The 18750-nt window shown below is 42.4% G+C and overlaps 1 protein-coding gene across 1 annotated transcript in view; it reads left to right on the forward strand.

Moving 5' to 3' along the window:
• Window positions 1–2093: 2093 nt before the first annotated feature.
• The window catches only part of INTU (inturned planar cell polarity protein), a 116298-nt gene continuing 99641 nt past the window's right edge, over window positions 2094–18750 (forward strand). Inside the window, 1 exon segment of the mRNA XM_006131792.4 lies at window positions 2094–3620. Coding sequence (XP_006131854.2) covers window positions 3508–3620 — 113 coding nt within the window. The 5' untranslated portion in view covers window positions 2094–3507.

The raw sequence follows: 18750 nt of genomic DNA on the forward strand, positions 1-18750 counted from the left end.
AGCTTCTTTTCTTGAGGTACAAAATATTCTAATAATGATTTTTTACACACATTTTGTTATGAGTGTGTTCAAAACATAATATTGTTCACAGCAGATAATATCATTAAGAACAGAATTAGTGTATAACTACAGGAAAAAAATAACAGGCCTCTTGTGAGAAGTAGCTAATGGATGAAGAAAAGTTACCAAGGGTGAGTGGAAAATCTATTGGCAACACAATCTGATTTTGATGTTCAACATGTCATTCTACTGTTGTGCTTTACCAGCAAATGCTAATACCAGAACTAGGTTTCACACTGTCCACTGTTGTTTGGAATCCAAAATGACTGAAATACCCATGTTTCCATAAGGCATAATACATGGAAGAGAATAAAGTAATACATAACTTCTGCAGAACTTTTTGTGTGTTGATATTATGCAATATTATTCTCATACTTCCACTCTGCAAGGCCAGTAGGAATGTAGGAGGCACAGACTGGAGGCAAAGCCAGATATACTGCTGAAGCCGAGGATTCAAAAGATCTAAACTTTTTAGATCCCAGCTTGACTTGTGAAGGAAGCTCATACATACAATGGAAGCATGGCTGCCATTGGCAACTGAACTGCTGGTTGTGCTCTGTGACTCTTCCAAAGAGAATAACAAAATGTTTTAGGATTAGTTGATGCTTCTCTGAGCAATATTAGCTAATCTCCTGTTTTTTCTGTCCATTGTAATCCATATAGGAGACGGAATGTATCACTTAGAACAACTATTTCCAAATTCCCCTTTATTCTGTTTTTTTTTTTCTGAATAGCCCCTTGGCTGTGGCAAATGTGTGGTGAGGGGACTGAAGCAACTACATAAAAGAGGAGAACAATATTCATCTTTCCTTTTCTCCCTGATGCACTCCTAGTGCAGGAGGCTTCATAGTGCAACCAGGTGTGCTATACCTTAAAGTGAGTGTACCTTGGCAAGATGGGGATATGGCCCTTGCTCTGCACCACACACCTTCCAAGGCCAGTATGGTGAGCAGTTTCAAGAGCCTCTTCTAAGCATGCTCAGGCAAAATGGCCCTGGAAGTTAGTACATACATTCTAATGACTTCAGCAACTACTGCTTAGACACCACATTTCTGCCTAACCCTCCCCCTCCCCTTCCATAGCAATGAACACTTGGCTTTAAAGATTACAATAAAGCCTTTGGCTGTGTCTAGACTGGCAAGTTTTTCCGCAAAAGCAGCTGCTTTTGCGGAAAAACTTGCCAGCTATCTACACTAGCCACTTTAATTTCCACAAGAACACTGACGATCTCATGTAAGAAATCAGTACTTGCGGAAATACTATGCTGCTCCCATTTGGGCAAAAGTCCTGGTGAGTCTTGCCCACATGCTCAGGGTTTAGCTGATCGCCATATTTGGGGTCAGGAAGGAATTTTCCTCCAGGGTAGATTGGCAAAGACCCTGGAGGTTTTTTGCCTTCCTCTGTAGCATGGGGTATGGATCACAGCTGGAGGATCTCTGCATCTTGGGGTCTTCAAAGTATTTGAAGGCTTCAATATCTGAGATATAGGTGAGAGAATTATTCTAGGAGGGGTGGGTGAGATTATTCTAGGAGGGGTGGCCTGTACTGTGCAGGGGGTCAGACTAGATGATCATAATGGTCCCTTCTGACCTTAAAGTCTATGAGTCTATGAAAGACTATAATTTATAAATAGGAAATGAGAATGGTAGAGGATATGGTTCCCACAACTTTTACACTAGTGTAATTCCATTTAGTTCAATATAGCTGTGGAAGTGTTGCATCCTGAGATTTAATAACCATGTGTGATGGGCATCTGCTGCACACTGGCCCTTTAAGGGTTAAAACCCAGCCCGGGGAGAGGGCAGGATCAGTGGAGCTAGCAGCTGTGACCAGTATGAGCCAGCTGCAGGCTGTATAAATAAAGGCTCCTGGAAGGGTGGAGACAGATACTGTCTTGTTTGGGCTAGGGAGCATGAAGAACTTGGCTCCTAGGAAAATGGAGGGCCTCTGGAGACCAGGCTTGAGACTGCTAGGGAAAGGCTGATAGAGCAAGGAAAGCTCTAGCTAGGCAAGCTACCAGGCTGCAAGTCCTGGGAGTACTAGGGCTGCAGAGATGTAGCCAGAGTAGGTAAAGGCAGCAGGTCCACAGCCCTTTGTCAATGATGAATGGCTATTTCAGGCTGTGGTTTGCCCCTGAGTTAAGGGACTAGTTGAAGACTGGCAGTTGGTCACTGAGGCAAGGAGGGCATAGTGGGTTGGGGGTTCCCAGAGTGGGAGGACCCCAGAGTGCAGAGATGGGGATATCCCCTTTTGTGGGGGTGTCTCCAGCAGTAAGCTAATTCCCAGAGCCCACAGCAGGGGACACCATGGTGAGGAGTCTGTACCATGTAAAAGCAATTAGATTCTTTGGGTGTTAACAGTCCAGTAGCACCTTAGAGACTTAGGAGCTATAGGGCTATCTGCTAAAGTTGTTGGGGTTTTTTCTTCCAGTTACAGACCACTATGGCTACCCCTCTGAAAAAGTTAAATGTGGGTTTGTTTTCCTAATACTACCTTAGATTGGATTAGATTCTGTGACATTTTTTCATACACATTTGTAATGAGGAATAAAACATGGGTATAAAAGTATTTACTATTGCATCTGCTAATAAAATATAGAAAATGTTCTGAAGATTACAGTTTGAGTGGGGAAAAGTTGCTACCTGAAGGATCAAGCTCGGCCGGTAAAGTGTAATTTTACTTTATACAAAACTTAGGTTCATTTCCTCAGTCCCGTATCCTCTTTTGTGAGGGGGATAGACTGACAGCAACATCGTGCCCTATTCATACCATTCTTCAGTTCCTTGAACTTTATAAGGCAGACCGGTTGCTATTTCTGGCAGGCTGTGAAGCCTCTCACAATTTCAGTTCCCTTTACATTCACAGGCTTCAGAAGATAAAAAATATTGTGTCCTTAGAACCGGAAAAAGTCAGTACCTGTTTCTCATGGAACAAATACTTGATTCCCATTTCTAGCCGTTTGGGACTCGCACCTCCAGACGCCAACTCGATCCTAGCAGCCAATGTCTGGAGGTCTTTAGGACCAGGGAAAGACCGAGAGGAAGCAGGAGAATTGAACAGCTCCCACCTGCTCTGTTTGAACTGCCTTCAAAGTTTCATCTGCCGCTTAGCAGAGCAGCAGCAAGCGGCTCTTTCCTTCAGGTAGATGCCGGGCTCCTTCCTCGACACATTCAGGAAAGCTCTTGAGTGAGCGATGGGATCTACAGATTTGTAAAGAAGGAGGCGAGATTCCCCAACTCTCTGGAGGCGGGAATCCGTTTTCTTTGGATCACAGAAGAATTGCTCGGAGAGACTATTCAATCTTTCCTCTCTGCTTCCGCTGAATGGACAAGTTTGCTCTGAAGTAGCTCACACCCACACATCCCCGTGCAGTATGCCGCAGATCACAAGCAGCACTCGGGGCGAAGGGCTTGTGTGAAAGCTGGCAGACTGTTCTGTGTCTGTGCAATGAAGCGGCCTCTGCGGTCCAGCATGTTCAGCGTTGGCAGGTACAGCATCCCGAGACCTGTCACCAGGAATCTGGAGGATCTGGACTCAGTGCAAAGTATCCTACTGCACAGGTTAGTGTGAGGAGGCGGGGAGCTGGGGGGACTCGGGCACACCCCTTCCCACCCGGCACTCACTTCAGACTGGTGGGAACTGGAGATGTGCTTTTTGAATCCCACAGAAAGGTGTTGGCAATTTTTGTTTTCCACTTCTTTCTAACTGCTTCTTCTGGGACGGGAACAGCCGGGTTTGAAGTCCCCTCTGATTCCTGTACACCCAGCAGGCTCTCCTGTAATATCACTAATATGAATAGTAAAGGGAATTTATCCAGCCCCAGCTCTCTACGCACTCTGGAAAGGGGGTGTATTGCTAAACTTCTTAAAAAAGGCTAAGGACTCCTGCGTGATAGGATATCCTCAGCAACAGAGCAATAGACTCCTGTTACAGAGAGAGATAAATAAAGAGATCATCTCTCGCTGTCCCCGTTGCTTAGTTTACAGACCTTGCTCCTGTGCATGACACGCTGTGGCCGTAACAGACACATGATACTTGCAAGTGGCAGCAGCGCAGTACAGTAACTCCTACCGATCTCACGACAAGGGAAAAAATTAAAACTGGGAGGCGCAGTTATTAACTTTCCGCTTTCTCCAGGAGGGTGATTAGTGTAATGTTGTAATTCAGACAGGAAATGATAATGGGCTGGTTCTCCCCTTTTTCTGTTGTTCAGTCGAGGGTGGGGAAAGGTTTAATGTCTAGCACGAGAAACATGCTCGATAAGAAACCCAAGCTTTCAAAGAGCTGTGCGATTCGGAGGTATGTGAGTAAAGTGGACTGGATGGAGCGAGTATTGACCCGGGACTGTTTGTGTTGGGTAACCAAGAGGGTGGGAAGAATGTTTGTCTCCTGAAATGCTAAGACTAAACACGAGGGCTGGCTGATTTTATAGAATTATTAATACTTATCTTGTTTAGCTCTCTGTTAGGAGTTGCCTGAAGTTGCCACTTAAAGAGAGAATCAACAAGGCTCTCTTGATAAATTTTATACGAATACTATAACAATCTAAGCAATACCATTGGAGGGGCTTCAGACAGGCTTACCTAATGGAAATGTTGCAGGGAAGGGGGACAAGAGGTATCACGTTGATCATCTTGAATGTTCTGCTTTTTGAAAAAGCACAACCCTCTGCCAGATGGGGAAAGTGTCTGCTCCTTTTAAGTGACAGTGCAAGAGGCAGACTGAAAAGAAAGTGCTTCCCCTCCACCCCCGCTCTCACCATCCGTAACATGCAATTTTCCACAGTGTTTCCCCCCCAAAGAAGCGCTCACAATGAGAGCTTATCAAAGCGGCCGGTAAAGAAAGGACGCTAAGAGATTCTAAAGACAATTTCCCGGCACTAACTAGAAAGGGCTCATGATTAAACCACAAGTTACATTATCAAAATGCTTCTATTGATTAGTATGTAATAAAAGCTCCTAAGTAGCCTGTGTGTCTAATCCAAGGTCTTTTTTTCTCAAAATACGCTCTCTGCTAAATGGCTTTATCTGGTATTGTAAATGAAATGCGGCAATGTTATGTCTGTGCCAGCTCCAAATAGATGCTGCTACTGAAAACTAATTATTAGCATAACCGCTCTGTAGCCCAGCAGACAAATCTATGCAACTGAAAGTTTCAGATCGGTATCTACAAAATTGTAACTATGAAAATAGAGACTAATACTATGCTAGAAATAAGTAGATGGGGCATTCTGGACTAGACCTGCCCTCATATCGCATTGTGAAACAACTTTTGTCTGAATTGCACGTAAATGCTCCCATGTGCGGCTGGGGACCCTGAAATCTGAAGCAGTATGAATGCATTTATCAGTTACTGTAGAGCTGAGCAAGTGTTGTGAACTTTTTAAAGCTACAGTGGCAAAATGCTGCCCACTAGTATTTCTTATTTTATTTTCCATGCACTGGCGTAATATTTGTACTTACTTTTGCATTTTGACTGACACTCTGTTCTGTGTGCTTAACCTATTTGCCAGACCTAAGTGATCCTAATAACTTAGGAATTTAACAAGCCCTCCCACCAAGTTATGGAAAAATCTGATTTCAGATTATTACTTTAAATTCTAATTGGCAATAGTTGTTGGTAATTATGGTGACCCAATAAAATACTCTCCCAAAGAAGTCACATAGACGGATGTGGTCTTCTTATTTCTTCCAGTATTTTGTTGCTCTCACCACACTGAGGACACCAATGAGAGAGGAAATGGGAAGAGACAAAAAAAGTGAAATCATTTACTTATTTTGTATGTGGTATTTGCAAACCTGGAAGCTTTTTCTGTCAAAAAGGTAGTCTTCAGTTTGGCTTTAGGTTATCTTAATTTAAATTCACTAATTTAAAATGAATTCAGTTTTCCTATTAAATTAATTTAGCCTTGCAGTAAACTGTCTCCTCACAATAACAGCAACAAAATTGTGAACAAAAGGTTTTATGATGCTTGTTTGCTTTTATCAAGTATTGAAGAGTTGAAAATCCAGCACGCTCATCCCTCAAACAGCAAACAAAAGCTTTTATTGCTTGTTTTTAACCTTTCCTGTTTTGCTGAAGATGTTCCTTTGAGAAAGTAAATGTAGATTAAAAAGCTTGTCCTGCACGGAAATTGCCAGTGTTGTGAATCTTTAACAATAGAGGTGTGCTCTTTTTCCCCTTGCAACTTCGTTTCAGTGTTTTGAGCAAAGCAAGCATTAACAAAAACAGTCTTAAACTAAACTGAAAATTGCTTCCCTGCTCCACTCTGCTTTTCTGGTATTTATGCCCTATTCCTTCTAATTCTCCAGTCTACCATAGAGTCATCTAGGAGAAAAACAAGTAGACCAGACCTGAATTTCTGAGGTTAAATATAGCAAACTCTTTTATGTCTTCTCTGTTATCTTTAATGAAACAAAACCTGTAACTTCAAATTCCTTTGGAAAATGGGGGAAAGGAAGAAGGCTTAAGACCATTTAAAATGCTGTTAATCGTTGGCAGTTAAGAAAGATGCACTCTGCTATAGTCCAAGCACAATCCTTGGGTCTGATAAACAGTCCATATCAGAAACAATGTATGCTGGCTATACTATGCAAAGGGGACATAAAGCTGACACAAACAGCCATCGGAAATCATTCTGGCTTGGTGGAATCTCTATGTGATGTAGAACCAGCAGCACAAAGGATCTATGCTATTCCTCCTCTTCTTCCCCCTTCCCTTTACAGCCTCTGACATTGGGAGTATAGACGGAGAGGAAAGGGCATGATGATGCGAGGACCAGGATTTTAACAGGGTTGAAAAAAGAACTAGATAGATTCATGGAGGTTAGGTCCATCAGTACTTATTAGCCAGAATGGGTAGGAATTGTGGCCCTAGCCTGTGTTTGGCAGGGGCTGGAAATAGATGGCAGGAGAGGGATCAGTTGTTAATTACATTTCTGTTCACTCCCTCTGGGGCATCTGGCATTAGGCACTGTCAGAAGACAGGATACTGGCCTAGCTGGACCTTTGGTCTGACCAAGTATGGCTGTTCTTATGGCATAGCTGAAAAAATTGCAGAGTTCTAGCTAGTCCAAGCTACTGCAATAGCCCTTCAGGGCCATAGATAACAGGCACAAATTACTTACCAATTACTGTACTGGCCCCAAAGTACAGGTGGTGCAAAGGTGGCATACATCTCTACCTTGCCCTCACTTTCTCTCCTACATAAAGAGGAATTCAGTCACACCAAGACCCAGGCCTGTGTCTTGTCTATGCTAGCAAAGAACTCATGCTGGCATCCTTCTAGCAAATTTTTAATCGTTTCCCAGGAAGGTGTTAAAATTGAGTCTATCTCCACAACAAGTCTAGTCTGTGCAATAAGAGTGTGAGAGTGCTCCCGTGATTACAAAAGCAAAGCAACCATTCTTTATCATGTTAAACATAAAGGATCTTCCATATGAATATTTATTTCTAATCTGCTTTTAATGTTTCTGTTTGAGGAATGGTGGCAGGGTTTTCCCTTCTACAGAGATCTTGTGGGAAATTGTCTTTATTCAAATAGCATCCTGCTGTGAGAGACAGTGACTTTCAATGGTCAATTGTTTCCTCAGCATCAAAACTCATAAGTGTTCCAGAAAACATACTTGGGAGATTTGCCACTACTGCTTTTGGTAGACCAAAGTTCTATGGTGCTTTGATCCCTAATATCCCCATAAAACAAAAGTACATGGACTTTCCCTCTTTTGGGGGGTAGAGGAGAGACTGTACTTCTCCCTTGTTGAACAACTGGAAACAATTAACCAATCCTCGAACCCAGTGAAATTTACCATAACAGGACCATCTGGCAGAGACCATCACTTCTTTAGAGACACTTTTGTGTGCTGTTCACTGCATTAAAAGGACTAAGAAATATAAATGGAATTAAACAAGAAGGGATTGAATATCTCATTTACATTCCTTTTATTAAATCCCTGATTGTTGTGTGATATTCCATTTAGAAAATTACCAGATACTTGTTAATTTGGAGAAGTTCATGTGTCTTCTGTTTATCCAAACTATTTTTCACTTTGAAGAGGTGAACTGCTTGATAAGTTGGGGGTTTTCTTTCCCTTCTCCGGAAGTAATAAAAGAAGGCAAATCAGAGTATATCTTGCCTTTGTGCCATGCCTTCAAATGACCAATTGCTAGTCTAAAATCAAGTCATAGGTCTGAACTTGTTTAAGAAGTCTCCACCATTAAGATTGGTATACTTGAGTGAAATTTTTATGACCGCTAAAAAAGGCACAATGTAAGCTTATCCTTTCACCTCCTATCCTGAAGCTGAACAGAACTGTAAGGGGTGTTTTTGTGTGTGTGCTACTACACATTTTCTTAATTTTCTCTTATTTCTTCCAAAAGAAGAGCATATATGCATATATCCTTCACTATATATATGAATGGATTTATGACAAAATCCATGTAGTTGCATGCAGCAGATAACAGGCTTTTACTTTTAGGAGCAAAAGCACAAGTCTTACTTAGAAGCTTACTTCAGAGAGACCACAAAATTCTAGTCTGAGATTCCTGAAACGGTTTCAGCTAAAAAGTGTTAGTTATGTAGCTAAGAAAGACATATCCAAAATAGTCCTTTGTCTTTTAATTCACTTGGAATCTTCTGTTCACTAGCTAACATTTTCTCTGAGACAGTCTTAAGTTCGTAAGTTTCACACTAAAATCTTACATACAAATTCCAACAGTGTAACATCTATACCTTCAGAACACAGATCAATTCCACAGTTTTAGAAATGTTTCAAGAATTTTCCCATCCCATTCTGAATACATTCTAACACCTTGTTGTTTATTGACGGTAGCTACGCACCCAGCATAGGTTTTCACTGAACTGTTTACTGTGATACCTGGGTTCTTTTTTGAGTTGATAAAGGAAACTACCCAACAGTGTTCTATTTTTCGCCAACGTGCACTAGTCTTCATTTGCTGACACTAAATTTCACTATGGTGCTCTTTTAGCTCGCTGAGGTTCTTCACTCCTCTGTGGTTCAGACTAATCTAAATAACTTTGTCATCTGTAAACTTGCTAACTCATTATTCCACCTTCTTTTCAGATAATTTAATAAATATATGAAACATCTGGGATGTAGTATAAATCCTCGAGGCACTCCACTGTTAAACTTTTTCAGCATAATTAAAACTGTCCATATAATTCCATGCTTTCTGTGTTCAAGACAGTTTTTTTTATATGATAATTTGTTTCTTGCTTACTTAACTTCTTTAGAATCCTCTTGTGCAGGACCGTGTCAAAGGTCTCTTGGAATTCTCAAATTATTAACTGGTTTTCCTTTATCCACTACTATATTGATATGCTCAGTGAATTTTAGAAAATTACTGAAACTTAGCCAGATAACATGTTAAACTACAACTTGCCTTGTCTGCCCTGGAATTTCAACCATTAGCTAACATGTTTAAAACACCCTTTCCCCCCTAATTAAGTCCTCAAGCATTTGTCTTGACTGGAATTTGAAGTTGTGATATTAACGTGTTAACTTTAGCACATGCTCAACTGTTCAGTTCAAAGCCTAGGACTCTCCCCCTCCCCCAGGGCTTCAATTTAGCAAGTTAGACACCTTAAATGTTAACAGAGCCTTGATCAAAAAATAACTATGAACTAGCCACAGCCTCTGGAAAAGGTGAAATGGCTTCTGTGGCAACTAAACAATAAGCTTTAATCATGTAGAATGTAGACCTGCATAATGTTTACAACCATACCAGAAATAAGTCTGAGGGGCAGTCATGTTAGTCTGTATCTACAAAAATGAGTCCAGTAGAACTTTAGAAAGTAACACATTTATTAGGGCATAAGCTTTCATGGGTAAAACCCACTTCATTAGATTAATTGGAGTGGAAATTATGGAGGCAAAGGTATATATAAGAACAACAAGAGAAGCTACTTGGCAAGTACAGGACCAGTGTCAATGAGGCTAGCCAATCCAGGTGGATGTCTCATTTGCAGCATCTGATGTGACAAAAGGGGAAAGTGCCTTTGAACATGTTAACCAATTAAGATCCTTCTTCAATCCTAAATTGATTTTATTGAATTTGAAAAAGAACTCCAGTTCAGCTGTCTCCCTTTGTAATTGGATTTAAAAGGGTTTTTTTGTAGAAGGATGGCTACTTTATAAATCCAGGGAGGTTAAAGTGTTCCCCTACAGGTTTGTGTTACCCATGTGTTATAAACAATTCAAAATTGTAATGTAGATAGGGCTTTAAATTACATTATTAACTAATAAAATCTGAATTGAAAAGACTAAATTTCAGGGTTTTAACTTCTACTTTTTCTGAATACTAGGACACGACCCATGGTTTGGAAAAGGATTAGAGTTCCTTGAGCTGGATCTGAAAAATGTTTTTAGGAAGTTCATGTGACCTGTAAAGAAACCTTCAGTGACCTCCCCCTCCCCACACACACACTTTTAAAAAATAATTTCACATGAAGCAATTAGTAAAATTAAATTAGCTTTCCTGTAAACATTGGCTTCTGTTGTGTCAATCAAAAATTTAATTCTTTCCTTCTAGTAATAAGCCATTTGTTAATATTTGAACATGTGCTTGCTTTTGGAATGGCAGCTGTAAGGAGGAAATAAGCTCAGAAGTATATGTTCAGTTTCCATCTTACCTTAGTTCAGTTCTGGTGCAGACACTGGAGCCTGGTAAATATAACATGAGTTGGAGTCTCAGAACACTTGGGTTCTGTTCTTGGCTCTGTCTGCAAGTTTTCTGGGTGATTTTAGGCAAGTCACTCCATTTCCTCAGTAAAGAAGGAATGCTTTAATACTGAACAATACTGAACCTCCTTGCACAGAGGTAGGAGAGCTATGGATGAAAAGTCCTGGATCAGAGCTAGTGTTTGTTCTTAAGAAGTGAAATATGCACAAGCCCCTGAGTATTTCACTGCTGGTGCCAGAGTCTATCCCACATGTTTCTACCTTCTCCCTCCAAGAGAAAGCGCAGTCCGATGAGAAGTGCAGGGCAGAGTGAGACATGGGTGCGGAGAAGCGGTCTCCCTTCACTCCAAGCAACACAGGGGGCCACTGGGGAAAGGCTCGTCTCTGTCACCCCTGATGTTTGGGTCTCAACTGAGTGTACAGCACCTGGCGGGAGTGTTGCAGATCTGAGGTCAGGCCTGCTACCTTGTAGGAATGTGCACTTTCTTATTTGTACGATCACGAGGAAATGCTCCTGTAGGAAACTGTTACCAGAAGTAGCACAATCCTACAGGGAGCAGTTCCATATAATACTGGCTACGTCTAGACTGGCATGATTTTCCGCAAATGCTTTTAACAGAAAAGTTTTCCGTTAAAAGCATTTGCGGAAAAGAGCATCTAGATTGGCACGGACGCTTTTCCGCAAAAAAGCCCTGATTGCCATTTTCGCAATGGGGGCTTTTTTGCGCAAAACAAATCTGAGCTGTCTACACTGGCCCTTTTGCACAAAAGTTTTGCGCAAAAGGACTTTTGCCCGAACGGGAGCAGCATAGTATTTCCACAAGAAGCACTGATTTCAGACAGTAGGAAGTCAGTGTTCATGCAGAAATTCAAGCGGCCAGTGTAGACAGCTGGCAAGTTTTTCCGCAAAAGCAATTGCTTTTGCGGAAAAACTTGCCAGTCTAGACACAGCCTACTGTGTATAGAACTGCTCCCTGTAGGAATGTGCTACAAGTGGCAGTTTCTGATTTGCAGGAGTAATGAACTGCTCCTATAAGAAACTGCTACTGGAAGTAGCACAGTCCTACAGGGAGCAGTTACATAGTCTACAGTGTAAGAAACTGCTACTGTAACACACTAATACCAGTTCTAGCAAATTTCTATAGGCCCAATGATTGTTGTCATATTTCAGGCTTCTCTCCCAGTGCTCCAGATGAGGATTAATCAGCATGGAGTATAGCACACAACTTACTACTTGAGTCTTGCTTACAACACTGAAGTTGGCTTTTTTTGCAGGAGTTTTACACTGTTGACTGGTATTTAGCTTGTGTTCCAAAGAACTTACCAATCCCTCCCAATATGTTCTCATTCGCAGCCTTTATAAGTGCACTCTCCAAGCAGAGGTGACTGGTGAGGGGGGAACCTGGAGTGCTGGGCAAGGGCTGGGGTAACCCCCGCACCTGTTCCACCCCTCTCCTGCTCTGCCCTTGCACAGCCTCATCCCACTCACATACCAGTAGGATCCGGGGAAGTGCAGCAAGGCAGCCCCTGCTCTCTTCAATCCCCTCGCTGCATCAGTCTGCTTCTGCCCACACATTTTGGGGGTTTGTTACCACGTACCCCTCCCCATGTCTCACCCCTGCCTCAAAGCCGTTATCTAAAGTAGTGATAAAGATTTTGAACAAAAATTACCTAGAACTGATCCCTGCAAGACACCACTCATTATGCCCTTCCAGCATTACTGTAAACTCCTGATAACTATACGCTGGGCACTATTTTCCAAACAGTTTGGCAACCACCTTATTGTAGCTCCACCTAGGTTAAATTAGTTTCACAAACTTTACTAAAGCCAAGATAGACCATGTCAGCCACTTCCCCCTCCTCCCCATTCACAAGGTGTGTTACCTTGTCAAAGCTCTCAGGTCGGTTGGATATGACTGCTTATTTATTTGCTCTATGGTCTTTCCAGGTACACAAATGAACGTCCTTATTTCCCTTTTTATAGCATTGCCATGCAATTGCCTTTTTCCAGTCTTCTGGAACCTCTATCATCTTCCATGGTTTTTCAAAGAGAATAGCTAATGGCTCAGATACCGTCTTGGCCATTTCTCTGAGTATTCTAGGACGCATTTCATCCAACCATGACAACTTGAAGACATCTAATTTATCTCAGTACCGTAATTCTTAACTTGTTCTTTTCCTATTTTTGCCTCTAATCCTACCTCATTTTCACTGGCATTTGCTATGTTAATCGTCCAAACACCACCAACCTTATTGGTGAAACCAAAACAAAAAATTCATTAAGCATTTCATTGTCACATTTGCTGTTATTGTTTTCATCCTCGGTGAATGGGCCTACCCTGTCCTTTGCTCTGTGCTACAGAATGTGTTCTTGTTACCCTTGATGTCACTAAATAGATTGAGCATGTTTTGTGCATGGTCTTTCTAATTTTGTGCCTTCATATTTGTGTAGTTTATTTATATTCATCCTTTGTATCCATCATTTGACCTAGTTTACATCTTTTGTTGGATTCCTTCTTGGTTTTTAAGTCACTGAGGACAGCTAAGGTTGTCTCTTGCCATACATCCAGTCTTTTCTACCCAGTGGGAAAAACTGCCAGCTGTCTTCAATTGTTTTTCCCCTCAGACTTGCTTCCTATGGGACCTTGCCTACCACCTGCACAAGGTTGCCAAAGTCTGTTCTCTTTAAATCCATTGTCTTTATTTTGGTGTTTTCCCTCCTCCCATTCCTTAGAATCATGAATGCTATCATTTCATGATCACTTTAACTCACGTGCCTTCCACTTTTGCGATCTCAACCCATTTGTCAAAACCACATCTAAAGCAGCTTCCACCCCAGGAGCTTTCTCTACTTTCTGAAATAGAATATTGTCTCCAATGCATTCCAGGAACATTTTGGATAATCTGTGTCCTGCTGTGTTACTTCCCCACCAGATGTCTGATAATTGAACTCCTCCCATTACCATGACAACATAAGGCTATTTGCTGGTTTGTCCCAATTTAGTTATAAACGTCTATCTGATGTACCTAGCATATATTTTTTGAGATGAGACGACCACATCTGCATGCAGCGCTCAAGATGTGAGTGTACCCACATGTGGCTAACGAAGGTGTTGGCCTGACCTAGGGGAGCAGACTTTAAAAAGACAGAGGCAGAGCGACCAGGGGAGTGAAGCGGACAGGAGGCTGCAGACAAGGAAGTCCTAATATGGTTAGGAAGACCTGCAACATCTGTGCCAGCACTGCTTCTGTCTCCACCTGCTTCTGTAGCCAGACAGAGCACCTGACACTGGATGTCTCAACCCAGATCCTGGTGTGGTTTTGTAGGGACTGTGGTTTGCAATTCCCACTTACTGAAATCCAGGCAGAGGTGGCAGGAGAGGGGGTACCATCCAATGTGAAAAGCGCCTGCTGGTGGAATTTCTCAGGAAGCAAGTGGGAGACCTACAGGAGGAAGTAGCTAGGCTGAGGAGCATCCAAATCCATGAGGAATTCCTGGACGGCTGAGGAAGGTACCCCATACAAAAGACAACTGACACACCACTGGTGGAGGAAGAGATGGCTCGGGGGGACACTGGCAGCTGGTCTCTTCTGGCACCAGGCAGTGCTCCAACCCTGCTCCCAATCCTCCCACCGTCGTACTGGGGAACGGTTACACTGTTCTGTAAACAGAGGATAAGGAATCACTCCCTACAGTACAAGAGGTGAGGCCTTGTACCCCTAAAGCTGGGAGGTCTGTTGCCACCACTGTTAGGAGGAAATGTAAGGTAGTGGTGGCCGGAGATTCTCTTTTGAGGGGGACGGAAGTTCCCATCTGTCACCCTGACGTGTCATCTTGGGAGGTGCTCCTGCCAGGGGCCCATATCCGAGACATCACGGAGGCATTGTCGAGGATTAACCGGTCCTCTGAGTACTACCTCATGCTACTCATCCATGTGGGAATAAATGATACTGCAAGGTGTGACCTTGAGCAGATCAAGAGCAGCTCTGGGAGTACGGGTGAAGGCGTTTGGAGTGCAGGTGTTATTCTCTTCAGTCCTTCCTGTCAAAGGTAGGGGCCCAGGCAGAGACAGGTGCATCCTAAAGGTAAATGCATGGCTGTGAAGATGGTGTTGCCAGGAGGCCTTTGGCTTCCTCAACCACCGGATGCTATTTCAAGAAGGACTGCTAAGCATGGATGGGGTTCACCTTTTGAGGAAGGGGAAGATCATATTTGGATGCAGACTGGCTAGCCTAGTGAGGAGGGCTTTAAACTAGGTTAGACAGGGGCAGATGACCAAAGCCCAAAAGTAAGTGATGAACATGGAGACCTGGGAGATAGGTCGGAAATGGGAAGGAATGTGGGCTATAATAGAGAAAAAGGAAGGACAAGGCAGAACTGGAAGGCAAAATCAAATCAGTATCTTAGATGCCTATATACAAATGCAAGAAGTATGGGTAATAAGCAAGAAGAATTTGAAGTGACGATAAATAAACACAACTATGACATAGTTGATATCACAGAGACTTGGTGGGATAATACACAAAATTGAAATATCAGTATAGAAGGGTACAGCTTGCTCAGGAAGGATAAGCAGGAAAACAGAGGAGTTGTTGTCTTATGAATTAAAATGTATGCACTTGGACTGAGGTGGAGATGGACGTAGGAGACAGACTTGTTAAGAGTCCATGGGTTAGGTTAAAAGAGGTAAAAAACAAGGGTGATGTCATGCTAAGGGTCTACTACAGGCCACCTATCCAGGCAGAAGAGGTGGACGAGGCTTTTATTAAACAATTAACAAAATCATCCAAAGGGCAGGATCTGGTGGTGATGGGGGTCTACAACTATCCAGACATCTCATTGAATCATAGAATACCAGAACTAAAAGGGACCTTGAGAGGTGATCGAGTCCAGTCCCCTGCCTTCATGGCACGACCAAGCAGTGTCTAGACCATCCCTGATAGTTGTGTGTCCAACTTCCTCTTAAATATTTTCAGTGATGGAGACTCCACAACCTCCCTAGTCAATTTATTCCAGTGTTTAACCACCCTGACAGGCAGGAAGCTTTTCCTAATGTCCAACCTAAACCTCCCTTGCTGCAGTTTAAGCCCATTGCTTCTTGTCCTATCATCAGAGGCCAAGGAGAACAATTTTTCTCTCTCTTCCTTGTGACACCCTTTTAGATACTTGAAAGCCTCTATCATATCCCTTCTCAATCTTCTCCTTTCCAAATGAAACAAGGCCAATTTTTTCAGTCTTCCCTGATAGCTCATGTTCTCTGGACCTGTAATCATTCTTGTTGTTCTTTTCTGGACCTTCTCCCAGTTTCTCCACAACTTTCTTGAAATGTGGTACCCAGAAGTAGACGCAACACTCCAACTGAGGCCTAATCAGCACAGAGTAGAGTGGAAGAATGACTTCTTGTGTCTTGCTCACCACACTCTTGTTAATACATGATTCTGGAATGCGTGCGCTTTTTTGCAACAGTGCCACGGTGTTGACTCATATTTATCTTGTGGTCCACTATGACCCCTAGATCCCTTTCTATGGTACTCTCCCTAGACAGTCACTTCTCATTCCATTCAGTGTACATAGCCCCTCTAAGGGCACAACTACAGTACAAGAACTCAGGATACTGCTGCACTTGCAAATGTGAATTTTGGACATATAACATTTAGGGCTTGTCTAGACTACCCAGAAGATTCGAAAGAGGATATGCAAATTCCGTGGAAATGTGCATATCTTCTGATCTCAGCAGAGCTTTCTAAAGTGAAAGCAGTCGGGACGCAGCTTTTTCAGCACCCCCCCTTTTTTGAAAAGCCGTGTAAACCTCATTTTTTGAGGAAGAGTGGCTTTTCAAAAAAGGGGAGGGGTTGCCGAAAAAGCTGCATCCCAACTACTTTCACTTTCAAGAGCTCTGCTTTTGAAAGTGAGATTGGAAGAAGATATGCATCCCCTTTCAAATCTTCCGTGTAGTCTAGACTTAGCCTTAGTTTCATAAAATGTACGTGCCAGTGTGTGTATGATGTAGTTCTTATAATTCCTAATGTGCTGCTGCAGCATCTGCATCTTGACATAGACAATGAATATTATGTACTATCAGTTTCACACATGGACACTATGATAGAGATGGGAGTCTTTTGGACATAAAAATGTTATTGTTATAAGTCGTACAAAGAATCATAGAATAATAGGACTGGAAGGGACCTCGAGAGGTCATCGAGTCCAGCCCCCCGCCCTCAAGGCAGGACCAAGCTCCGTCTACACCATCCCTGACAAATGTCTATCTAACCTGTTCTTAAATATCTCCAGAGAGGGAGATTCCACCACCTCCCTTGGCAATTTATTCCACTATTTGACCACCCTGACAGTTAGGAATTTTTTCCTAATGTCCAATCTAAACCTCCCTTGCTGCACTTTAAGCCCATTACTCCTTGCCCTGTCCTCAGAAACCAAGAGGAACAAATTTTCTCCTTCCTCCTTGTGACACCCTTTTAGATATTTGAAAACCGCTATCATGTCCCCCCTTGATCTTCTTTTTTCCAAACTAAACAAGCCCAGTTCATGAAGCCTGGCTTCATAGGTCATGTTCTCTAGACCTTTAATCATTCTTGTCGCTCTTCTCTGTACCCTTTCCAATTTCTCCACATCTTTCTTAAAATGTGGCGCCCAGAACTGGACACAGTACTCCAGCTGAGGCCTAACTAGTGGAGAGTAGAGCAGCAGAATGACTTCACGAGTTTTGCTTACAACACACCTGTTGATACAACCTAGAATCATATTTGCTTTTTTTGCAACAGCATCACACTGTTGACTCATATTCAACTTGTGGTCCACTATGACCCCTAGATCCCTTTCCGCCATGCTCCTTCCTAGACAGTCGCTTCCCATCTTGTACGTATGGAACTGATTGTTCCTTCCTAAGTGGAGCACTTTGCATTTCTCTTTATTAAACTTCATCCTGTTTACCTCTGACCATTTCTCTAACTTGCTAAGGTCACTTTGAATTATGTCCTTTATCCTCCGAAGAAATTGCAACCCCACCCAGTTTCGTATCATCTGCTAACTTAATAAGCGTACTCTCTATCCCAATATCTACATCATTGTTGAAGATATTGAACAGTACGGGTCCCAAAACAGACCTTTGCAGAACTCCACTTGTTATCCCTTTCCAGCAGGATTTAGCACCGTTAACAACAACTCTCTGACTACGGTTATCCAGCCAATTATGCACCCACCTTATCGTGGCCCTATCTAAGTTATATTTGCCTAGTTTATCAATAAGAATATCATGCGAGACCGTATCAAATGCCTTACTAAAGTCTAGGTATATGACATCCACCGCTTCTCCCTTATCCACAAGGCTCGTTATCCTATCAAAGAAAGCTATCAGATTAGTTTGGCATGACTTGTTCTTCACAAACCCATGCTGGCTATTCCCTATCACTTTATTACCTTCCAAGTGTTTGCATATGATTTCCTTAATTACCTGCTCCATTATCTTCCCCGGGACAGATGTTAAACTGACCGGTCTGTAGTTTCCTGGGTTGTTCTTATTCCCCTTTTTATAGATGGGCACAATATTTGCCCTTTTCCAGTCTTCTGGAATCTCCCGTCTTCCATGATTTTTCAAAGATCATAGCTAAAGGCTCAGATACCTCCTCTATCAGCTCCTTGATTATCCTGGGATGCATTTCATCAGGACCTGGTGACTTGCTGACATCTAACTTTCCTAAGTGATTTTTAACTTGTTCTTTGTGTATCCTATCTTCTAAACATACCCTCTCTCTGCTTGTATTCACTACGTTAGGCACACCTCCAGACTTCTCGGTGAAGATCGAAACAAAGAAGTCATTGAGCATCTCCGCCATTTCCAAGTTTCCTGTTACTGCTTCTCCCTCCTCACTGAGCAGTGGGCCTACCCTGTCCTTGGTCTTCCTCTTGCTTTTAATGTATTTATAAAAGGTCTTCTTGTTTCCCTTTATGCCTGTAGCTAGTTTGATCTCATTTT

This window comes from Pelodiscus sinensis, chromosome 5, assembly GCF_049634645.1.
Source record: "Pelodiscus sinensis isolate JC-2024 chromosome 5, ASM4963464v1, whole genome shotgun sequence".
NCBI classification, from domain to species: Eukaryota; Metazoa; Chordata; order Testudines; family Trionychidae; genus Pelodiscus; species Pelodiscus sinensis.